At 38.3% G+C, this 25086-nt stretch overlaps 3 protein-coding genes and 1 long non-coding RNA gene across 4 annotated transcripts; 1 reads left to right on the top strand and 3 right to left on the bottom strand.

Moving 5' to 3' along the window:
- The first annotated feature begins 6657 nt into the window (after positions 1–6657).
- LOC105445605 lies at positions 6658–8261 on the top strand. Its single transcript, XR_004065416.1, has 2 exons — positions 6658–6723; positions 7291–8261. It is a non-coding gene; the product is annotated as an uncharacterized LOC105445605 (long non-coding RNA).
- A 2625-nt stretch (positions 8262–10886) lies between these two features.
- Positions 10887–16109, bottom strand: LOC115927682. Its single transcript, XM_030993846.1, has 5 exons — positions 16058–16109; positions 15148–15408; positions 14675–14776; positions 13135–13310; positions 10887–11289 (listed from the first exon to the last, which is right to left on the bottom strand). Exons 1-5 carry the CDS (start codon positions 16107–16109, stop codon positions 11026–11028), a joined length of 855 nt encoding a protein of 284 aa, XP_030849706.1. The 3' UTR covers positions 10887–11025.
- A 1734-nt stretch (positions 16110–17843) lies between these two features.
- Positions 17844–20120, bottom strand: LOC100890743. The gene is made up of 4 exons (XM_030993848.1): positions 19771–20120; positions 18983–19268; positions 18347–18367; positions 17844–17907 (listed from the first exon to the last, which is right to left on the bottom strand). Exons 1-4 carry the CDS (start codon positions 20117–20119, stop codon positions 17844–17846), a joined length of 720 nt encoding a protein of 239 aa, XP_030849708.1. The 5' UTR covers position 20120.
- Positions 20121–20378: 258 nt separating this feature from the next.
- Positions 20379–23029, bottom strand: LOC115927683 (protein amalgam-like). The gene is made up of 3 exons (XM_030993849.1): positions 22678–23029; positions 20823–21122; positions 20379–20482 (listed from the first exon to the last, which is right to left on the bottom strand). Exons 1-3 carry the CDS (start codon positions 23027–23029, stop codon positions 20379–20381), a joined length of 756 nt encoding a protein of 251 aa, XP_030849709.1.
- Between the last annotated feature and the right edge of the window lie 2057 nt (positions 23030–25086).

Below are 25086 nucleotides of genomic sequence, written 5' to 3' on the forward strand. Positions count from 1 at the left end.
ATTACATTTATCTAACTCATTCTTAAAGGTGATGGTTTTCAAGTTATTTACTTTCTATGACTTTATACATTTGATTTGCTATTAGGTCTTTGTTGTACATGCTGAGCTTTAAATAGTACATTATCCATGAGTTTAAAGGGATCGTTTAACAATGCTAAATCTGAGATACACGGCCCTATGTGTTACCAGTGTCTGTGATATGGTGAAATATTGAAGCCCTAAACAAATTTCGCTTCAAAATGATCAAGAAGTGCCTCAAAAAGGTAAAAATCTCTCCCCAATAGACTGTAGTGTTATGAAAACCGTCAGGCGAACGGTTTTCAAAATTTGTAATTTCAATCATAAATATCTTGATATTCAGACAGGCGATCGGCTTGTAAAAGTCATGGGGTTCCTGACTGACCTAAAGGTTAATAATTATCACTGCATCATGAGCTAAATCCAGATTTTTGTTTCAGAATCTGAGACAAAATTACCGGATCCCTTTAAGGTTTTACAAATGTTTTGTTTAAGCGAAAAGCCTTGATATTTTCGAAAAAGGGTAGGGTTTGCTCCTGCGAAAAAAGAGGTTTTCTTTGCAATTTACTTCTCTATTCCCTTACTATTATTTTCTCTTGATGTGTATGTATATATTTGTATATATAAACACACGTAACCACAAACTTAACCCTCGCAGTCTTTCCATTAGATTAAAAGGATTAGTCATATCATACTATATTTCGTTTTTCAAAGATGTTTTTGTCATGTTTATTTCGACAGGTTTATTATTAAGAGTTGTTCTTTATTTTGTGTATATATATTTTTCAGCCTTGATTTGTATCTGCATCGCATCCGTATGGTCTAATCAATGTCTTATACCCCCATTCACACCAACGATACCGACAACAGACCGACAACAAACCGACAACATACCGATTCAAAATGTATATTCGTATATTCTCTTAATGACTATTAACAAATACATTTTTGCCATTTATATTTGTTGATTTACACAACTTCCCATTTTACTTCATTTTTACATGTTTCTTCTATCCGTTGTTCTGACTTCATGTTTTGTTTTGTTTTATTAATGTTGTTCCCAAGCAATATCATAATATTAACTATATATATTTCAATATCGACAAATCAATTGTAACTGTATTTTTTGTTTGAAATATGCAATGAGTCTTACTTTGTGTGTGTTTGATTGCATATGCATGTGTAGTATTCTCCGTAGAATTGTCCAAGCCTACCGTACAAAACTCATTTCATCTAAATAGGGGGCACTAATATTAAGCTGTAGGACCCGATAGATTATGGAATGCCTTGTTTTTCAATTTCTGTTTCTAAATGCTCTGTTTGTGCTTCAAAAGTAAAAAAAACTATTATACTACAGATATTTTAAATAAATAAGCGAAACGGGAAATATCGTTTTGTATGCATCTGTGTATTTGTATTGGTATGTGTATCATTATTATTATTACCATCAATATTATTTGTTATTATCATTTTTATTATGATAGTTTTTTTAAATATGTATCATTGATGTTATTATAATTATTATCATTACCAATCATATAATTTATTATTAATATCATCATTATGGTCATTATCAACATTTTCTTTTTGCTCGTTTGTTTAACAAGTTTCACTTGAAAGAAAGAGAGAGAGAGGGAGAGAGAGAAACGAGACGAGATGAATACGAAAAAGATAGAAAGAGGACGAGAAGAGAAATAAATACAAGATAAGAAATGATATTCTCCTCTATAAGAATGTATTAATGATCACATAAAGAGGTCTAAAATCCACGCACCCAAAAGTATATGAGGAGTGTAATACTTCTGAATCATTACTTGATAACAAGTCGAAAACATGTGACGTGGTGACCTTGATCTTAAGCAATCATAACACATTCCTGCTAAGCTACAATCTATAAGCTATAATCCAGACCAATTTACTGGAAAATCCATGAACAATCTGAACGGTCGGAGAAACAAGAAATGTTTGCATTTGGAATAGGCTTTTTCACAAACCCCTCCATCTCTCATGTTTCCATTCACTACAGCCAACCATTTTACAAAGGAATTCAATTTTGAAGATAAATTATAAAATGCATTTTATTTTAATATTTACTTGCATCAAGTGACAGTGCCTTGCAATTATAATGTTACAAGTTCGTTCCGCCCCATCCCTTCCCTACACACACACCCTCAAAAATGAAAACAATAGCAACAAATTGACCATTTTGAGAAACTTAAAATCTAAACGAAATTCGTTTACCACAGTTGTAGTGTTATTCTACTTCAGACATGAACACACACACACATACACAAAAAGCACCTGTATACACATTTATATAACAGATTAGTAGGGTGCCACTATTTCTAAATTTTGAGAAATGTTCATATTCTTCAATGGCAGAGTAGACAATTTGGGGATCAAGATTGATATCGGGTATACGGATAAATAATACAAATACGAATAAGAAGGGGGAGTAGGAGGAGGAGGTGAAGAAGAAGGAGAAGAAAAATAAAAATGATGAAGGAGGTGATATATTACAAAGTACATGTCACTATTTTAACAATATAGAAGTTTAATAAAGCTAGGTCTTAGTTCTTGCTAAACCTTTAGCGTAATACATGTATAACAAATACCAGAAATTATATTACACTCAATTGCTAAAATTTTGATAAACCATGGGCGTCAATCCTTACGTAATATCTATTGTTCAGGGGGGGGGGGATGAATGAATAGATCATCCCCCCTGAACAATAGGTATCAATTACAGATGTGATAAACACGTCATTTAAGTGCAATCCATTTTATATTGAATAATACTAATATTATATTTACATTGCTGCTCTTAACGGTCTAAATGAGCACTAATTTACATACAGCAAAATCCATGCATATTATAACAGAATAAATATGTTCTCAATATTCACTCAAATTGGTAAATTTGTAAAGATGACATTATTTGATCTTTCAAATGGATGGTCAAGAACAAATCTTAAGATTCCCCACCCTCGTTAATTGTATACCTTCGTTTGCAATTACATTGCTACTTCGTTAATTTTATTGGTAGAGTTTATTTGACCCATACCGTTCTACATATAAGTCAAGAAAGATTGACGATATAATTAAGTATGCGAAAAATGGTATTAACTGCAAGAGATTTGGACAACCCTGCTGGAAAGAACACACTCATTCACACTCATTCACAGTGTGAAACACAGTGTGAAAACGTAGCTCACACTGTGAACACAGTGTGAACACACAGTTCACACTGTGAACGGAGTGTTTTCACAGTGTGGACACTGTCACAATGTGGTAAACCACACAGTATTCACATTGTGAAATTCGATTTCACAGTGTGAATGTACCCGCTCACAGTGTGAAAATTATTTCACAGTGTGACCAAACTGTGACAAATATTTCACACAGTGATAAATAGATTTTCACAGTGTGAATACCTTACGACATACATTTCACAGTGTGAACAGTAAATTTAACAGTGTGGCCACTCTGTGAAAAATAGAATTCACAGTGTGGCCGCCCTTTGGAAAATATTTCACAGTGTGAACTATAAAATACACAATGTGGCCACTCTGTGAAAAATATTTCACAGTGTGAAAAATAGAATTCACATTGTGGCCGCCCTGAGGACAATATTTCACAGTGTGAAAAGTAAAATTCACAGTGTGGCCGCCCTGTACAAATTTCACAGTATGGCCACTCTAGCTGTGACAAATATTTCACAGTGTGAGCGATATTATTCATAATGTGGCCGCTCTTTGAAAACTATTTCACAGTGTGAAACAGTAGATTTACATAGTGTGGTCAGTGTTATAAATACAGTACACATAATGAATTCCTCATTCACATTGTGAATCCTGATCATTAACAGTTTTGTTTTGCATATGTATTTGCTCAAAGACCGTACCGTACCACGCGTAGCATACTGTTGTGTACGTATACACTGACCTCTACCCGTATAGCGTACAATGCATACCACGTGCGCGTGCATGCAGCGCTCTTCGTTTTCAAGAATGTGGCAGGAATGTGGTCCTCGATTGTGCTCGTAATTTGTCTTGTTCCCGTATAGTTTTAAATAAGATGACAACAACTGAAGAAAAAAATCGAATACTCGTGTATTGGATCGAGGCCAAACAAGTTTCCGTGATATCAGACGAATATGTACAACTACAAAGACATGTTGACGGATGAGAACATAATTGGAATGGCGGACATGGCCTGCATGGTGAAGTTTCCCAACGGCTAGGATAGCTATCATGCGAGGGTGCTGACGGGCTGCTGCCGAGCTGCTGTGTGGCTGTCATTGAATGGTGAGTATCATTTTTGCTGTACGTACTTCGCTCGGGGGAACGCTAGGAAGACCCTTTTTCAAACATTTTTGACATTATAATTGAGCATGTTAAACACACAAACTGTTATGCTATGGTCACATTACCCAAAAGTAGCCTGCTCGGCGGCCGAGCGGCGAGTTTTTAACCAATTCTGCCCGGCGGGTGCCCGGCCACCGAGCGGCGCCCGCCCAGGCACCGCTCGTTTTTAGGGCATCGCTCGGTCGCCGCTGAAGTTTTAGCGCGGAGTTAAAATTTGGGCGGCGCCTGCTCACTTTTCACTCGCCGCCCAAAATACGCTCGGTGCCGGGGCGGTCGCCGCCCGGACACCGACCTAATTGCTGGGCGATGCCTAAATTCCAGCAGCGACCGAGCAGGCTACTGATCGGTCGGTCGCTGCTCAGATTTGTGACCATAGCTTTAAGTAGTGTATATCGGTCATTTTAGGCCCGGGGGGGGGGGGGGGGGGGGGGGGTACTCAGATTATAGTCGGACGGAGGTGTGCGGCTGAGACCTCCGAACCCATACCCACATCCAAGGGTCCTTTTGCTGTAAATAGGTACCCATGTCTAAGGATTTTTTTGGTGAAAAATGGACCCATGTGTAATAAAACTCTCCAGCAAAGCATATAGAGAGTTAACGCTAATGCGTTTTGACCTTTAGCACTGCTTTACGCGTTAATAGGCAGCATTTAAATACATGAATAGTCAACACACTCATAACACACAGATTCACACAATTATGCCGATGCGGCTGATCGGCAAGTTTGACAGTGGACTCACAATTTGATTTTTTTTTAATTATTCCTTCTACCATCAGAAAGTTGACAAATGTATCTTACTGCTATTTAGGTGTCATCAATCGTCACTAAAGTACCAATTTTGAGAGAAATCGGTTGAGTTTTGTACAGTGGTGTTTGAAATGTTGAGAATTTAATAGCACAGCTTTTAATACACAGCCAGGATAGTAATGCACCTATGTGTGTAATAATACAATGGCCAATCATTTTGCAGTTTCTCGATAAAATTCTTTATTAGTAAACTGTACCATACTACATGTAGTTTACAAGTAGGCTACACATATTAAAGATGAAAACACCATGCAACATAATTATACTGCGCTGGCACCTCTAGCATCTGTTTTAATTGAAGGACTTTTCCTGTTTTAATTAACGTACCCGTACACGAGCTCTCAAGCATCGGCTATATAGCTCCCTGCTTGAGCCCCGCTGCTGCCGGGCTGCTGGGCAGAGGGTACGCAGGGTATAGCTGCCGATCATATCATTTTCAGCGCGCGAAGCACTACAAGTTCCCGGGGGTACGACCCCTATACGGGCGGATACCATATACCTAGCGCGCATTGTGCCATATGAGTACCCGCCATAGGGCGAACGGGGTCCTGATATATGTGGTACCCGGGGTCTAGTTGAGTTTACGAGCTACGTACACACTGGAAATGCAATCACAGAAGGATTCCCCGGCATTGTTTAGGCCCCGGATTTATTTAGAGATGGGAGAGATTTAGGCATTTACAATGTAGGCTCTAGTATTTAGGAGCAAATCCCAAAATCCCAGAGAAAATGAGGGAGAAAAGAGGGGAAAGGAATAAATGAAAAAGAGGACCCACGTCTAAGGATTTTTTTTATGAAAAGGGGACCCATGTCGGCATTTAGGCTCTGGACTAGACCCTATATCACAATACTCTGCCGAGAAAAGTGCAGATATTTCCAATTTGTTTGCATATCTGAACCAAATCAACCCTAGATTCTAAAGAGAATGATCCCATATTCCGAGTCATGTAAAAATTCAGGTAAGAAACAAATTTTGCTACAATTTATTACATGCTTTCTGTCGGCAAAAAATAGTCGGACGAAAATGCATAAAAATAAGATATAGGCCTAGCTCACTAGAAATGACATATGTTCAATAATAATGTCCAAAAAATGTACGAAAATGTGTCTTCGTAGCGTTTCCTTGAGCTAAGAGTAGTATGAATAATGTTTGGTTGTGAACTGTGTCGTACTACAACTTTCACACTCGATCTGCGTAGGGTTGCGAAGTGTGGCATACCGAGTATGTCAAATTTAGGCTGCGTATGTCTGATTAAATTTAAATCTGTAAACATGCTTTTCTTTACAGTAATACTTGACATTTCTTTTCAGTTCCACAGTTCCATACATGAGGTTCGGACATACTTGACCCAAGTGCAGCTGGGAATGCTGGAGCTACACAAGCAATCCTGGTCATGTGCTGTTCTTGCACTAATGGGTATGCTCTTGACCTATGCGGAGATGGCAGACAGCATAGTTTCAGCATTTAGATTAAAGGAGGAGAATAAGGCAAGCAGTTGCTTGACCAAGACAAGGTGGATGCCATCATTGGTGAGGCATTTTACTATAAAATATACTGACAGTGCCCCTTGGCTCATAGTACTAACAATGCTAATGGGAAATTGCTTATGATTAGAAAAAAATAATAAATTGCTGAATGTATGTCGTTTTTAAAGTTTTCTTTTTAAATTCAGTTGATTTCAGACTTTGACTAATTATATGTAGACCAAAATATGAAACTATAACCTTTAATCTGGTATCTAAGCAATATTTTCTCATATTCGATGCTAAACAGCATGTTTATTTGCAAATTTATGATTTACGAACCTATACTTTTACTCAAGCATATCTTTAACAACTGTTTACAATGTACGTTAGTTTACGTGGCATCTTGTTAACAAAAAAACGAATAATTTGTAATGTCTGGGAGGGCAAAGTGTCATTTAGGAAAACATTTACTTTATGATATTTCTTTTCAGGTAATGTAGGGTGGATATGCAGATTTTTACATATTTTGTATTCATCACCTATCATTGTTTTGTTGTGTTGTTGTTTTGTTATCATTGAATTAGAAGTTGTAACATTTCTCTCATTTATTTTTTATTTTTTTCATGATAGAATATGCTATGGGAAGATTGCTAGGAGTGACCTCCGCAGAAATAAGAGGAAGATGGGCCAAAAACTGAAGGACACCAGGGTAGCACGCAGGAGAAAGCCTGTCAAATGGTCATACAGCATCCAAGGGCAACTTCTTGAGACTGGAAACTGCTAAATATCTTGATGTTCACCTCAAGAGCAACCTGAATTGGACAGATCACATAAAGACAACAACAAATAAAGCCAGCTCTGTCGATGCATTTTTGCAGTGGAACATTAGGCCTTGCCTAAGAAAAACGAAAACGTTGTGCTTCTTTGCTCTTGTTCGCCTAATCCTGGAGTATGCGTGCACAGTGTGGGATCCTCACACCCAGGACAACATACACAGGCTGGAAATGGTACAGCTCCGCAACGCCCGGTTTGTCACTGGACATTACCATCATACCAGCAGCATCGCACCAATGCTGCAACATCTCAAATGGCCATCTCTCCGAGAACGCAGGGCATGGTTTAAGATGGTGATGGTGTACGGGACTGTCAACCTGCACTCAGAGTTTCTCAAAATCTACCTTCTATCGGTGTTAACATCCAACCATGGTCATACGCAGCAATTCCAAATACAATTTACAAGGACTTCCTGATTTCATCATGCTTTGGAACTTGCTACCTGCTGGATTTGTCAACTGTACCTCCGCTAAAGCTTTTAAGCAAGATGTACAAAATGTCCATCTCCATTAGAAGGGGAAGAAGAATTTTTAACTGCACATAGAATATTATAGAAAGTTTTAAATTTGCACTGTATATTCGCGACACAAGACCTGACGTACGTGATACACCATACGGTGGACTGAAGTGATATCTCAAGATCTGGGGGATGATAATTCGGGCTTTAACAAATTGCATGATAGTGGAGGTACTATTTTTGACTACACAGTCGGAAGTTCCATCTAGTTATAATATCCTAACATCAGTATAGTATCGCTAGAACAAAACAAAAAAAGTTACTTACGTAGTCTAGGAAGTTATTAGGAAGTACATATATGCCATTCTGCTTTTTTCTGTGATACCGTATATAGAGTGTATGGTTATTTATTTGTAAAAAAAATGAGCAAAAGCTATTTTTTTCTCATCTTCAGGTATTTATTAGTATTAGTTGTAGAGATTTATGTAGCCATAAAAGTAAAACGTGTCTGCCTAAATTAGATATGTTTTCAACTTTTTCAAGATGTATTGACAGAAATATTTTGAAACTTTTTATCATCTTAATAGGTTTATAAGGAACCGGTATGTGCCAAAGATTTTCTGATACGTTGCAATTGCCAAAGTTACATATCATGTGTGGATATTTTATACTTGGAAAATGTGACTAGCCATAAAATGTATGTTCATAAATTTAATATACTTACAAAAATGTTTAAGAGATATTGCCAGAGACGCTCTAAAACTTTTTTTTTTACTGCTGTAACATGCTAATGTGCTTTTATTATGTTTTACGAGTGTCTTTACACCTTTAAAATACATTTTCAGGGAAATATTGATGATATGTGCTAATTTTTCGCCGTCACTCTAATTTATGCCTCAATGTTATACAGTGGAACCTCTATATACGTGTATTAGGAGGTACCTGATACGGCAAGTTTTTTTTCACAATTCCATGTTTTTCTGTAATTAATTGTTTTAAACCCTAGTACAATGAGATATCTGATATAAAGAGGTCAATTCAGTGGACACCAATGTGCTTATTATAATGAGATTTCACTGTAGATAGCAAGTTCTGTTTTCAGAAGGATCTCTACTATCTAATGTCAACTGTTTATTTGTCTTTGTTTTCATTCTGGTTTACATTATGTTGGCATTCACAGAGTAAAATTTGTTTATATGTAAGTATAGTATTACTGCAATCTTTGTATACTTAAAAGGATGTATGTTCATAAGTCCTTTTAGCGAACATAAATATAGGCTTTTGAAATACATTTTAAGTTACCTCATAAAGGCTCTAACATGTATATGTTTAGATTACTGTATTACTTTCAGATGTTTCAGGGATATATTTCTATTAAAGTTGAGTTTATAAGTGAGACATTGATTATAAACCTTTTCTCCTTCGTATTTATACGTACTAAGCTCTACACGACTACATTTTCATAATTTGAAATATTTCACATAGAATTCAAAAACTAAACTTGTATCACAATGTGGTGGGCGTTTCACAGTGTGATAATTTCATACAATATAATGTGTCACAATGTGAAAACACCCCAAATTAACATTGTGGGCGTTTCACAGTGTGTTTGGTGTTTCACAGTGTGGTGGGCATTTCACTGTGTGAGTGTTCACAATGTTAAATTGGGGCGTTTTCACATCGTGAATAACGATAGATTCACAGTGTGGTCACATTGTGAATTTCACAGTGAGAATCACACTCTGAATCATAGTGTGCTCCACAATGTTAAATTGGGGGTGTTTCACATTGTGAATAACGATAGATTCACAGTGTGCTCCACAATGTAAAATTGGGGCGTTTTCACAATGTGAAAACACCCCAATTTAACATTGTGGAGCACAGTGTGAAAACACCCCAATTTAACATTGTGGAGCACAGTGTGATGAAGCGCCCAATTTAACATTGTGGAGCACAGTGTGAAAACGGTCCAATTTAACATTGTGGAGGACAGTGTGAAGTGCCAAATTCAACATTGTGGAGCACAGTGTGATCTGGAGCGCCCAATTTAACATTGTGGAGCACAGTGTGAAAACACCCCAATTTAACATTGTGGAGCACAGCGTGAAGCGCCCAATTTAACTTTGTGGAGCACAGTGTGAAAACGGTCCAATTTAACATTGTGGAGCACAGTGTGAAGTGCCAAATTCAACATTGTGGAGCACAGTGTGATCTGGAGCGCCCAATTTAACATTGTGGAGCACAGTGTGAAAACGGCCCAATTTAACATTGTGGAGCACAGTGTGATGAAGCGCCCAATTTAACATTGTGGAGCACAGTGTGAAAACGGTCCAATTTAACATTGTGGAGCACAGTGTGAAGCGCCCAATTTAACATTGTGGAGCACAGTGTGAAACGGCCCAATTTAACATTGTGGAGCACAGTGTGAAGCGCCCAATTTAACATTGTGGAGCACAGTGTGAAGCGCCCAATTTAACATTGTGGAGCACAGTGTGAAGCGCCCAATTTAACATTGTGGAGCACATTGTGAAGCGCCCAATTTAACATTGTGGAGCACAGTGTGAAGCGCCCAATTTAACAGTGTGGAGCACAGTGTGAAACGGCCCAATTTAACATTGTGGAGCACAGTGTGAAGCGCCCAATTTAACATTGTGGAGCACAGTGTGAAGCGCCCAATTTAACATTGTGGAGCACAGTGTGATTCACAGTGTGAAACACATTGTGATCCACACTGTGAATGAGTGTGAATGAGTGTGTTCTTTCCAGCAGGGAATCTCTTCCCCCTTCTCTTCCTCCACCCGCTATTTCGTCTTCTCCATCTTCTTCTTCTTAATATTCTTGTTATTTTTCTATCCTGCCATTCTTCTTTTTTTCTATCCTATCATTCTTCTTCTTTAATATTGTCTTCTCCTTTTCATCTTTATTGTTTTCTTCATCTTCTTCTTATTTATCCCCTTCTTTTTCACGTTCTTCGCTTCCTCCTCCATACTCCTTGTTTTTTTCTTCAAGTTCATTTCCTTACTCTATATATGTCAAACAACTCCTTAACTCATTGGAAGATGTCGATACCCTATTCAAGAACTTGTAGTGATCGGCCTATCAGGCAGGATTCTTTCGTGCTGACCAGCACCTACCCGGCCTCCATGTGTCGCAGAAGTGCCTCTGTTTAACGTTGTACAGTACATCCCTGGAAGCATGCTTTGTGTTCCTGGAGTCGCACGGGGAACCCGGTAATTGTCTCGAGGGTTGGAAGACTGCATATTCTCCGAAAGTGATTCCGTGGAAGAAACGGACGAGGTTAAGGATCGTCTATTCCTGACCGACAAATCGTCGTAGTTCTGCTTGCGTGGAGGAAAAGGGCGCCACACAGTATCCAGGGAGGAATAATGAAGAGATACATTTTATTTAATCAGGAAGCAAAACAAATAGATAGAAATAGAGAGATATATGTGAATAGGAATAATGCATGTAACGCTGACATGACAAGAGTTTAAAAGTATGGTATGAAAAGCCTTCAATACACAACGCATATATGGATATTTCGGAGGGTGTGGTAGTCTTTGGAAGGTAGTTATGACACAATTCCATGTTTGCTAGTAATAGTGAATGCCCTCTCCACGCAGGTTAATTCACAATGGTTAGGTGAATGGGATTTAGCGAGTTCATTGTCCGCTGCTCACTGTGACTTAACCAACTGTAGTGCATGCCACTAATAGGGACTTTTAGATTTGCGTGGACTGATAAGTGTGACGTCCATTCAAGGCAGTGCATTAAAATGACGTCGACCGTAGCAATCCACATTGTCTTCGTGCAAATCTAAAAGTCCCTAATGTACGAGGTTTAGAACATAATTTGTTTGGTTCATATGTATACGCTAATATTCGTCTCATTTTTAGGTATTGTAAGCCTACACGAAAACGTGTTCTGTTTTTGCTTGAAGATATTTAAAAAATGCCTGGCTACAATCTTATATTTGATTAACGATACTGATCATTCTCTCTTGCGCTAAAATGAACTATCTTGATCCTAATAGGAAATATTGGTTTATATTGTGATGTACGTGGTTATGATAATATATTATGAATCGTCAAGAAGATCAAAGGCACTGCACTCATAATTCTACACACACATGTAGCAACAATGTTTGCTCAAAGTCAGTAAGCTCCTAGCAATATTCAGCCGACACTTCCAATACTATGTTATTTTTCAAATGGCATCAAACGAATAAGAACACTTACTCTTTGTTTTTCAAAGTTTCAAAACCCAACCTTTTCCTTTAATATAATTAGTCGATTTACCTCTCATTGTATAGCTCACAAATGGTCTTCCTGTGCCTAATCTTATTCATCATGTGGATAAATCATAGACTTCAAGATACTTATCTATTCCAGTAGAAGGCTAATCTATGATTGTGTCATCGCGAGCTAAGCAAGTGTGGATAGGGCTCACTTTGAAAAGCCACTGTAGGTCGCACAAAGCTATCCCTTCCGTCTTTTAAAGGGGATGTAGCATGGCGAGATTGTGTGTATTTCCCGTGGCCTGACTCGGGGTCAATCGGGTATAATACGACTACGGACGACGCGACCCAGTATAAGGGACTTTTAGAGTGAGTGGACGAGAACACGACGAACGCCGACTGATCATGCGTGTCAACGTACTCAACTGCCCATGTTGACTACAATTAGAAATCTTAGATTGCACTTGACGATAAACATGCATGCAGGAAGTAGCACTATGAACATGACGGACAAAAGAACATCCCTTCACTGCTATTATGTAAAAAATTGTAGAACAGATGAATATTCATGTGACACCTGTTCTACCCATTTTTACACAATAACAGGGAAGGGATTGATGTTCCTTTGTCTACCTGAGGAACTGTATATTTTATGCGCACGCGGCATACTAGTACCGTACTGGATTTAGGAAAATCAAGGTTGATGCATTCTCGATCGCCGACTGAGACGACGTGACGCATGCGCAGTGCATTGGAATGACGTCACACGTTGCAGTCAAAGCTGTCGACGTGCAAATCTAAAAGTCCCCAATCACATGCGTGCAACGTACCCTAAACAGAAGCGTGAGGAGAACTTTGGTCTGTTGAGCCATGTTTAACAAAAACATATTTGTTCCCCCTCGCGCTACCCTAACATTAAAAAACGAGAATGGAAAATATATCATACCACCATTTCGATGTCTGAACGGAACGGATGGGGCACCGGGGGAGCGGACGGCGTTTGACTTGGTGCCTGCCTTTGAACTGTCGAGTCAGAGGCACGCTGGCGACGGGGAACCTCTGGCTGGCCGCTTCCCCTCCGATACCGTCTATGTACGCCCTGGTTGTAATGCCATTGGTAATCTGTTTGATAATTTCAAAGACAATTCATCATTGTCACATACTTTGACCTAAAAACGTGAATCATCAATCAATGCAATAAATCGTCCCTATTTTCACGAAGTGACGGTAGTGAGGAAAATCGTAACGCAAAGTGAATGCAATTTTTTTTCATTACCGTCACTTCGTGAAAACAGCGACGAAATGTTTTAGTCTGCGTTTGGGATAAACTAATGATTATTGAAAAGATATCGTTTCGGCAACATTTGCAGTATATTACATCCTTTCCGCATCGTGATGCATCTATATGAACTGATACGTCTAATAAATATGGCCGAACGCTCACTATATGATTCTCCTTTCAAACAAACGGCAATTGTTTTAGATACAGAAATCTAAAGTTCACGACTTACATTTCAATGATGAAAGCTTACTAATAATCAAATGTTAGAGCATTCAAGCCTCCCGGTCAGACTAAAAGGCCGAATCGGTCTGGCTTTAATGCGATTCTGCGCAGTATATTATCAAGAAGCTAGTAACTTCTTGATATTATCATAGGTCTATGATATTATACACCTCTTACATATACAAGGTCTTAATTGGTCCAAAGATGGTCACGGATATCGGATGCGAGGATCAGGGTAAGCTTATTTCACTCCCGTCATTTGCTATATTGGCTACCTGATAAAGTATGTAGATTTTCGCGTCACACGGTATCATAGTTGTGGCAATCATTGATTGCCTTTTACCTTAATAATAGTCTGATGTTCAGACCCTTTTACCGTATAGTTGTATGTTTTGTGCTGCACAAAGATTCAATTAGTTTAATTGTGGCCATTACAAGTAGTGCGTTATTGATGTAGACAAATGCTCATGTACCTGTTACTGCTCATTTTCATGAATTATACCAAAGGAACAATAATGTCAGTCAGTCACTGAAAGGTGTCTGACAGAGAAGTCTAGCAGGTGTACGGGTTTCCTTGCATGCTTTAAATACTAGGAAACTGCTATAAATGTTAACATTTCACAGATAGGACATACATGATATATTCATAATTTCTGCAAAGTTCTAAACGATTTGATGTTGGCTGCAAAGGGGAGATATTATCTTTAGATATGGTCATATTGTATAACATTCTAGCGGGATAGTGTTCAGCAAAACATAAAGTATGAATGACAAATGTGGATTGGGAAAAAGTGAACAGAAAAAAGAAAAATAGTGGTTTGTTAATTATTTGTTGTGTGTTTAAGTAAATGTAAGCTCACGCGTACGTAAATCATACCATTTCATCCATAGACGAATAGTTCATGAATATTCCTTTTTTTAATGAACTCTTTAGTCGTGTTGATATCATACAAGCTTAAAACTTAAAGAAGAAATAACTCACTTTGACATTGGTTGCATCTGATGTAGAAACAAAAACCACATATCACCAAGGCAACCGCAATCAATGCAATGACTGATGCTATTACAGGCGTCGATATTCTGTCTGTAATATAATTAAAAACAAAACAAGATAAACCTGAATAAAAACATGACAACCCCTGTATTGTAGTTTTACACCCGAGATTTGAACGCTTACTAGATTTCATTGTCATTGGTCAACAAAAATACACAAACGAAACGAAAAATCGACTGGGAAATTCATAGTGGTTGGCGATATTATCTTAGAGACTTGTAAACTAAAACAGTGTTAGAAATTAAGGGTCAATTTTAGTTAATGCTAAAGAAATGAAACCTAAACGTGCACCGCAACAAAGCGCCATGTTTATGACGAGAAGGCGAGTTGTTAAAACTCCCCAAGGCGCCATCTTTATTAAAGACGTTTAAGCTTCCATACTAAGGTTGTCAAGAGCTTACCCCAAACGGTTTCGACGATGGTGACTGGTGAGGCGGTGCTACAGACTTGTCCCTTACATACCACAATCCAGAGCTGGTCGTGAACATAATCTGTAGACAACTTGGTCGGATAGTCTGGGGCCAGGCATGTCAAATTCTGATGGATAAACTCGTTGCTTCGAATTTCCAAGCGGATGCATAAGTCAGACGGTAGGAACCCGTGAGGCGAATGTTGATGGATCGTTAATGTTGTATTCCTCGTGTTAAATGACGCAGTAACACCTGCAAGATATATTAATGATGTTGGTGGTAATGATACTAACTATAATAATAATTATTATTCCCCCAATAATTTAGTTTTTGTTTGTTCATGGATTTGCCAAGAGCTCGTATCAACCAAATGCCATGATTTGTAACTGTTGTTGAAATTGTACATGTTTGGTATGTATTGCTGTATATTTTCAAAATGGTGTCTGAGAAGACTTGATTTCCCTTGTGTGATACTTTTCCGTTCCGCCCGTCTGGCGTTGCAAACATGTTTCAACTGGTTATGTATGGTTTGTCTAGATTTGAACTCTCAAGCCTTTGATTGAGACTCAAGTATATGACCCACTAAACTACGATGTCTTTACTTACCGTGAACGATTCTCACCTGGCCAGTCGCATTGGCCCGAATTCACAAAGCAAGGTTTGAGCTCAGACCAAGGTTTGAGCTCAAACCTCCTTTTGTTTCGCCAAACCTCCTTTTGTTATTTACAAACCTGGTTTGTAAATAACAAAAGGAGGTTTGGCGAAACAAAAGGAGGTTTGACCTCAAACCTTGGTCTGAGCTCAAACCTTGCTTTGTGAATTCGGGCCATTATGTTGGAGTAAAAAGGCTAATGATAAGAAGATTCTGAGCCTGGAGCCCCCTTATGGAGCAAATGATCACATTGCAGCAATGCGGAATGTTGATCACGCAGACAAGCGATGAACACAATCATTAACATATTCAAATTGTAACATTTAGCAAATGTAAACTCACCAAGTGCTTCCGGTGATTGCGCTGAAAAAAGACCGAAAAATGTATGTCAGTTAATGAAAAGTAAATCGGACATGCCCGTTATATAAAGTGGGTGGGTAGTCAGTTTCCTTGTTTAGAAGGTCATAATTCGCTGACACCAGATTTGGTGGAAATACCGTTAATTGGTGTACAAGTCTGCACACAGCAATATTCCCTCGTCACTCGTAGAGTCTTCGGGTGATGCAAATGTCAGTTGAGGAATTGGCCCTATGCGAAAAAGACAGAGCAGTACATAGTGAAGGCTAAACCTTGTAATTGACGACAACAGTGTACCATATTTATCACTGTAACTATGTATTTTAATCTTATTAATTGTCTCTCACTGAAGATGATGTATTTTGAGAGAGGTGACATCAGTAAACTTACGTGCAGTTGAAGTTAACATATGGGAGGCACGACTTTTGCCGAACTGGTTTCGGGCAGAAACGTGAATTAGGTACCACGTGTTCGAATACAGATCGGCAATCTCCAACACGGTTTCCTTGACATTGAAGAAGGTGGTGCAAATAGTGGGAGTGGCATTCCGGCAACACGTCACAAGGAATACAGTGTCGAGGGCTTCCGAATGTGTATCGCTTCTGTGTAATCCGTCTTCATTGTATAACCAGGCAATGGTGAGTGACATTTCGGAGTAATCTTTAACTTCTAAACTAGAAGGTGCGTCGGGCGGACCTAGGATACAGGTCAAAGAGGCACTTAGCATTTGTTAAGCGAAAAGAAAAATAATATACTAAGGGGCTTGTCAGGCCTTATTGCAAATGACAGTGAGACTCACTTAGAATCATCGGGTCATTTCGTCGCGTTAACCGATTTTTTATTTGTATTTTTGGTGAAAATTGTTCTTTTTTTAAAACGTAGTGTCGGGGGTAACGTTTGTGAAATAAAACCCTCTCTTCCTCAAATGGTTTGGTTAAATTACCCGACAATTTGTGATTATGTTTCACGAAAGGTCGCGTAACGCGACCGCCAGACCAGACGCAATGATCCGATGATTCGAAGTAAGCCCGACAGCAATAACTATAACGATAAATCCTTAAACAATTGTTCCCATCGTATTTCCAAGCCTGCACGATAATCGAAATCGTTGTTGAGCTAGGGATTACTTTTATCGTACCAAAATCTTAATAAATGGCAATTAACCTTTATTTCAAAATATCTAGTAGACTGACATCTTCATAGCTGTCAACCATTCCTATTTGGAAGGAATGATTCCATTTCGGGCTTTCAAGCTAGTACTCTCTCTGTTGTAATATCCTGGGTAAAACATATACAAAATAGACTGGATTCATAATTTTTCCTTGAGAGATTAATTGAATGATATGCATAATTGATATGTTCACTGCACAAAAGCGGATATAATGAGCAGAGCATATCGATCACACTTGTAACGGATTGTACAAATTATAAATAGTTATGATATCAAAAAAATGAATAAACGAGCGATCCACTTGTACCTTCGGGATCACGAACGAACTGGACAGGTGATGGATCGCTGCAAACACCATGCCCGCATGACACGAGCCGTATCTGATCATCCAACAGGTGATTCTTCGTTGTAAGGCTGCTGGTCGGTGACAGGCAAGAGTTATTTATGTGGTTCACACCGGCTATCGAAATTTGAATGTGAAAGCAAACGTCGGGTGGAATCGGTTGATTATCGGCTTCGGTTCTTCTTATTGTAAGCCGCTTTGTCAATGCGTGATACCTTGCTTCCACTCCTGTATAAACACACATGATGTTGTCGATATGTTTGTCGTTCTGTAGATATGTAATCTCAGTTTTACATAGGGGGCACCACATCTCTTTCAAGTGCCACGTATTCTGTATACTAACATGACATCTGTGAATATATTATTAATTTGCCAGTAGTTTTAAAGTAACGGGAAACAAATGTTCTCCTTGAAGAAATTCGCACTGATAATATTAAAGTTATCCATAATTTATTGTACTTGTGATTTCTCTTTGTTTGTTTATTTATGTTTTAATTTGTTGGGGTTGGTCAACAAATGGATGGAAATCTCATACATGCTATGTGAATGCCATATATTTGTGCAAACAATTTGGCAGCCTAGAATTTCATTTTTTAGCGGATAGAGTGTTTATATTCCCACTCATAAACACGTGACCAAAATAAGGTAAAATACAAGTGAAACTTACCCAAAAGACTTGGAGGTAAGGCTGTTGGAAAGACAATAAAATGTATATCGATTTGGTATCCAATAACTTTGAATAATCTTTGGCTTATAAGGGACATGACAGGTGGATGGGATGCATTAGGAATGAAAACAAAACTGAACTATTGTGAAGTAACACGACGACTGGTTTCCTACTTGTGTACACAACTTAAACACACATAGGTGTTGGCTCCAATGGGCAATTGTTAGACACCGTTCATTTTTTGTTTTACCCCAAAGCAGATGTTGTCAATCCCAATGATTAGCTTTTGGTGTTATAACAACCAGGCCTTATGTAATGCCTTGCACTTTGTTTTACACGATTACTATCCGAGGGACTATGGGTGTTTTGCAAAAAGGCTGCGGGTTCACTCTGTGCAAACGTGTGCACACAATATTGGTTTTCACCAAGTTTGGTGACGACGAAATATGGTTTTGCGCACATGAAAACTGACGACCCACCCCTTTTAACTTTGGTTAGGATCTGTATTGTTTCGAACACGAGGTATAACAGTTGACCATTATTTCGTGTCTAAAATGGTTAATGACTTAAAACCGAACCTAAATATTAACAAACATACCATTTGTATCAAAGTAATTAAACACAAGATGGTAAAACGTACGTGGTGTTGACGTCACAATTTCTCCGCACTTTCTGCTCTGTCCAAACGCATTTTCCGCACATACAGCTACCCAGTACCAAGTGTAGATTGACAAACCAGGCATCAGTAACGTCTGGCTTTGGAGATCGTCCACTACAGTACATGTACTTCGAGAGTTGTTCCTGCAGTATTTCACGTTAAAGGTAACAGAGGTTTTGTCCTCCAGTCCATGTGCCCATGATAGTTTGAGCGAAGTTGCCGAAATGACGACCACCTTTAGATGTGTTGGGGAACCAGGGAATTCTAATTCGAATAAATTAGGATGAGAAAATACGGATTTACATGTGCTTTATCAATGAAATTTGGTTTAGTGTAACAACATCATACTATTATTGTTTTTGTTGGTTTTATGTTTCCTTTTATACTGAAGCCAAGGAAATTAAAAAGTAGAATTAAGTTGAATACAATCGGTCCGAATGAGTTGTGACACATTCTGCACTAATTGCACGATCCTCGAAAATGCAAGTAGAAAAAAAAATGAAAGGACTGTCTCCTTTTTAGTGCTGAGGGTGTGCTATTTTGATAATGATAATACTAATAGGCATTTATATAGCGCCATCTGTCTTGAATTCTATTCCGAGGCGCATTTATTATTACCCCGGCTTTAGCCTAGGTGCCATTACAGTGCTTTAGCATTTCAAGGAATTAATTCCTGCAAGGTACCCATCCGATTAGGCGCGCGACACGTCCAGGCAGTAAGCGACATGTGAGTAACGTCAAACTGCTTGAGCGAAACGACACTTACTCTGTCCAGACAACAAGACAACATGGCTGTCGTTTCCATAGTCGTTGGCAGCGAAACAAGAATAGTTCCCGAACACAGTATCCTGTCCCACTTCTACATGAGCAGAGAACTCGATCACCTTACGAAACGGAGGGGGAGAGGAGATGACCGTTTCGGTTTCTTCGATGACGTGTCCACTAGGGTCCATCCATTCTAGGCGGGTTGGTTCTGGGTTTGCAATGACGTCACAGACAAGATGAGCTGTTTCGCCCTCGTTATAGTTGACATTGGCGTTGCTCCTGGCGATTTCGGGGGCGTCTGTTATGGAAGTACAGTTTTTGTGTGAATAACAATCTCCAAAATGATGCATACTCAAAATATGACTTTGTCAATGGCAGTGCAAATACAAAACTGGTCAGTGTCAAAGCCAAACCTGGGCCCTGTTTCACATTACGTGTTATTGATAACGAGTTACAATTACATGTTTTAAGCCGTATCAGGAAAATTACTCCCAGGGCAGGAAAACTACCCCGAAGGACAATTACACCCGTTAAAAAATACCCCAGAGGAAAATTACCACCCAATTACAATTACCCCGGAAAATTACCCCACGAGGACAACTCTCCAGGTCAGGTTGATGGGTACCTGGCAGGAATTAAATCATTGATAGGTAGAGCACCGTTATAGTAGTCATGTGGAACACCAAGAGTGTCCAGTCTGACAGACATGAGTGCTGTACAAAAAAAATCATGTTTAATGTTATTATTATCAATGGTATTATTATAATTATCAGTAGTATAAGCAATATAAAGCAGTTTATATTGTTAATTTGTTAATTTGTTAATTTGTTTCAAATGAAATCAATAAAATCCCTGTGGAGGGAAAAAAAATAAGGAACAGAAACAAAAAAATAAAAAAACAAACAATATAAAGCAAGTACAGTTTCCGATCATGACAATCAACTGCATTAATTTGTATGTAAAATTCAGACCTACTCGATGATTTTACATGCATTAAATAATAAATTATTAAAGTAACATGTCACCGTATAAATTTGGTGAATACAAACTTACGATTCACAATGATCTCAGTAAGCGCCTTTGCACTAGGAGGAATCCCGTTATCTGCATAACAGCTGTAGATTCCAGAATGGTCGCGATTGAGTTTCCGAAAGAAGAGAGTTGATGACCCCTTCCCTGGGGTAGATTCAAAGGTCTCAATACCTCCCCCAGGAGAAGTGGTGGCGTCATCTTTTGCCCAATAGACACTGGGTGGCGGGTATCCATCGGCGCGACATGGGATAGAAATGTTGATGGCGTGCTCTGTGAGGGCGCCCTTAGTATGGCGATATATCTCAACATTCGTAGGGTTATCTGTTAAAAAAAAACATAATCATACATTGACCTTCAGTGACTGTACCTCATAGCCTTATTCATCTTTATTACTCTTTGGAATTCATCGATTATGGAGGTGATATGCCCTTTATTCATGCATTATTCTTGAATCTTCATTTGTTTTTCATTGTTTCCACAATATGTTATATTGAAGAAAAAGGGGAGGTAGATGGGGCACATTTACTTACACAAAATAGTAGACCGACACAATTCTGAGCAAGTGCTATCGGGACAGGATGACATAGGGTTCTCACAGCATAGAAACTCCAAGCGTGCAGTTGCGTCCGAGTCGGTTTTTTGCTGAGCCATGACGTCTACATGCAAAATGTACCCTTGTGATTCGGAGTGTGGTCTCAGCGAAACACCAAAATGGGATCCGTTGAATGTCGGTGTAATGTCGGCCATACTTTCAGCGAGTAATCGATTCTCTATAGTCAGAGGGCACGTGACGGTGGTCACCTGATTCAACGTAACATTGCCTGGGCAGGTTGGTGGTAGCAAACCCAGGTTGCACTCTGTAATAAAGCATAACTGTTATAACGTACTACTGAACCAAGCTTACCGAGTCCAAATGTACATGGGGGTTTCATAGAGATCCCAAGTTGAACGTATCTCTAATTTGGACTTAACAATTATGGAAAGCCGTTAGCATCTTTGAAAATATTTTGTGTAAGTTCTTTTTAAAGGCATAACATGTTGATTCAAATCAATCATATTTTCTATTGTCAAGGAGATATCGTGTTCTTCATGTGGCATTTATGGAAATTCTAAAATTGAATTTTGGCTTTCGAATATATTTTATTTGAAGAATACAAATGGCTCTCCATAATTTTTAAATCAAACTTAGAGTTAAGTTCGACTTAGGATCTGTGTGAAACACCTTCCCGCGTTACAAACATATTCGAATTTCATGGCAACAAACGTTTTTCTACACAACATGAAGAATTGTCCAACATAGCTTCAAATAATGGTTGCAGAATAGATTTAAAGTATTGCAGTTAACTTGAATGGCACACCTCGTCACTAAGTTCATGAATTTGAATATGTTAGGTAAACTTTAATATTTCAAATTATCAAACGTTTTTTGTATAAACACGAACGGAAGACGGATGAAGCAGAGTGATCGTCCGTTTACTTTACACAATTTCCTAGATTTTTAAGAAATTAATCGGAGGACTTTGTCTGGTGAAATGTGAAAATATTACAAAGACGTTTGAAACAATCAAAAAGTAGACATTTTTTCATATAACTTTGTATCTATAACAAGTTTAAAATCACTGTTTTATATTACTTAAATCATGACATTTTGATTGCCTAAGAGCAATTTGTTATACAATTTCATCATTTGTTTTCGGCCACAAGTTTATGTTATGAAACAGAACCCAGATCTAAAAAAAAAATAATAATTACAATGGGGTATTGAAACAGTAGTCTAGGTTTTATTTTCCTCTTTAATTCTTTCTCTTGTTATTTTCAATTAATAAAGTATGTGAATTTATTTAGAAGAAAACAAAAAAGATAACAATATACACACCTTGAACATCAATGATGAGACCTGTCCTGGTAAGAAGCGGATAACCTTCCTGGGAGGCGCTGCAAACTATCTCTTTCTCATGGTCAGAACGCCGAATCACCAAATCAAGCTGGACGTGACTCATATAAAGGCCCTCTTCTCGCGCAGTGACTTGTTCGTGAAGTACGCCCTCTTTGCCGTTGGTCTGCCAGTGAAGGTTAGACTGAGGTTTTGTTGGGTTCGCCAGAGAGCAACTCAACCGAACTCGTTCTTTGTCTTGTGTCGTCAGGGTTGACCCGTCCTCCAGGCGAAACCGTTGAGATAGGTCGTGGATGAACAAACCCCGAGGTGGAACTGTCAAGTTATAATTCATTCAGGTTACCAGGTGCAATATACCCGTTTTGTAATATAACCCAATATGCCCTTACAAAGCACCTCGATACGAATTACAGTTTTTAGCTGTATCTAAAATAAAGTTACTCAAAAGAAGAAAAAAAAAATCAAGTTGCATGCATTAGTTATTGGGTAGGTAGGACACACAATATGGATTTTCCTACCTAACAACATGTTATATATGCAATTCGGAATCCACTGTTTATAATCGGACTTTATTTCAAAAGCCGTAGCTGGCATTTTTTTGAAAACATGTTGTCGTGCTTGTACTAAATAAGGCATGCAAGAAGAAAATGCACTTTAACCCTTGTAAAATCATCACAATTCGTCTTTTCGCAACGATGTTTGTTTTTTATCAGTAAACCATCCATTAATTACAATTGAATATACCATTTACCAACGCATTATTCATAATATTAACGGCATTGACAGAAGGACATTATCATACATCGCAAAGTCATTCAAGATGGTATATTTATAATTCATGATTGTTAGTTCATGTATTGTGATGCCATAAAATACCATTGAATAAAAAGAAATATATATGATTATTATTTACCCTGCATAACTAAGGTGATATCCTGTGTCAAAACAGAAGATTCGCCCGATAATATACAACGATAAATGCCTTCTTGTGATGGCTCTGCATGTTGAATAGTTAATGTACCTTTGAAAAGAAGAAAAATCAATTCAATTCATTTCAATTTATTAATTTCATGAGATACAAAGATATAACATGTACTAAAATTGTGCCTAGAAAATCGCCTTGAAAGGTCAATGGCTTACAATAAAACACAGCGAAAAGTCCCCCTACAATCACAGTTATGAAAACAACAACGAGGAGGCGCGATAGCTCAGTCGGTGAAGCAGTGGTCTCGTAATCCGGTGACCCGGGTTCGAAACCAAGTCGATGCGCTAGTGCCCTTTGGTAAGGCATTAATCGGAGAGGACCTAAAGCCGTTGGCCGTCTGGTTGCTTACTAACAAGCATTTATGCTTTCTTAGCAGTTAGGTAAAATAACCACCAACTAATACAGAATACGAAAGCGTTTTTTGTTATCAAGCGATTAAAAATTGCCCTTCCCGGGTGGTAAAATGGCATTCTGATTTGTATGATCTGCTTTTTTGCCCATTAGGCCATACCTTTCCGATTGATTTGTTTCTTGAGTTTATTATCACAAGGCTGATCGCTTTGCTCTTTACAATAGACAAATATATAACTGCGCATACTGGTTCAAAATCGTCTGTGTGCAAAATATGACCTTTGTTACCTTCATCATCGAAAATGTTTGCACCATCGATTATGTTATGATAATTATATCAATACTCCTGCCATAATTATTAAATAAAATGCAACAAATCAATATTCAATTTTTGTTTACCCTTCAGGTCATGTTCGGCCATCACAACGTGTGATCCTAATATTGTCAGGGTTTTGCCAGAATCTAGCCAGAATGGATTTTGATGTGGCATTTACAATGCATATATATATATGTTGCTCAACTTGATATGAATATGGATTAATGTAATCAATGTATAATTTTAACGTATAATCTCTTTCTACTTCATGAAAAACAACAAATTATATTACACAGTTCATACTTTTTTTTGTTTGTACTCTTTGTTTCGGGTTTGGTCTTTTTTCTGGGACACGATGTGCATTAATTTCAGTATCGAGGGAAGTAGCAAAAATCGATAAGTTGGTTTCGTAACGAGGTAAGTAATTACACATGAACGCAATACCAAAACGTTGTTTGCTGTACTAGTTTGACTTTAGGCACTCAATGACAGGTGGCTATCTCATCGATTCAGCTATCAATTAACATACGAAAACGAGGATCATGGGGGAACAATGATCACCGATAGGGCATTGTTTTCTGTATAGACCAAGTAGCTACAAGTAGTACAGTGGACCTTAAAGTCACACTATACCAGAAACATTGGTTAAGTTAAGTAACGCACTGTTTGAGAATATACCATATGATGGCGCTGCACAATAAACAGTACACTAGGCAGGAAGTTCATCAGTTAGTTTAGG

Source organism: Strongylocentrotus purpuratus, unplaced genomic scaffold (genome assembly GCF_000002235.5).
Source record: "Strongylocentrotus purpuratus isolate Spur 01 unplaced genomic scaffold, Spur_5.0 spur5_scaffold_20, whole genome shotgun sequence".
In the NCBI taxonomy this organism is placed as follows: Eukaryota; Metazoa; Echinodermata; class Echinoidea; order Camarodonta; family Strongylocentrotidae; genus Strongylocentrotus; species Strongylocentrotus purpuratus.

Bases quoted from the DNA above. Each gene is read 5' to 3' on its own strand.
- LOC115927682 (XM_030993846.1), bottom strand. From the start codon at position 16,109: ATGATTGTGTTCATCGCTTGTCTGCGTGATCAACATTCCGCATTGCTG. The intron at 15,409-16,057 runs GTGATCATTTGC...TATATCTTGCAG, and splicing joins ACATTCCGCATTGCTGCAAT to GTGTTACTGCGTCATTTAAC. The intron at 11,290-13,134 runs GTATGATATATT...CCACGCAAGCAG, and splicing joins GTTCAGACATCGAAATGGTG to AACTACGACGATTTGTCGGT.
- LOC100890743 (XM_030993848.1), bottom strand. From the start codon at position 20,119: ATGCATCATTTTGGAGATTGTTATTCACACAAAAACTGTACTTCCATA. The intron at 19,269-19,770 runs GTAAGTGTCGTT...TATTCGAATTAG, and splicing joins TGTCTTGTTGTCTGGACAGA to AATTCCCTGGTTCCCCAACA. The intron at 17,908-18,346 runs GTAAGTTTCACT...GTGTTTATACAG, and splicing joins CTTACCTCCAAGTCTTTTGG to GAGTGGAAGCAAGGTATCAC.
- LOC115927683 (XM_030993849.1), bottom strand. From the start codon at position 23,029: ATGAATTATAACTTGACAGTTCCACCTCGGGGTTTGTTCATCCACGAC. The intron at 21,123-22,677 runs GTGTGTATATTG...TTTTTTTAACAG, and splicing joins TCTCATCATTGATGTTCAAG to ATAACCCTACGAATGTTGAG. The intron at 20,483-20,822 runs GTAAGTTTGTAT...TTTTTTGTACAG, and splicing joins TACTGAGATCATTGTGAATC to CACTCATGTCTGTCAGACTG.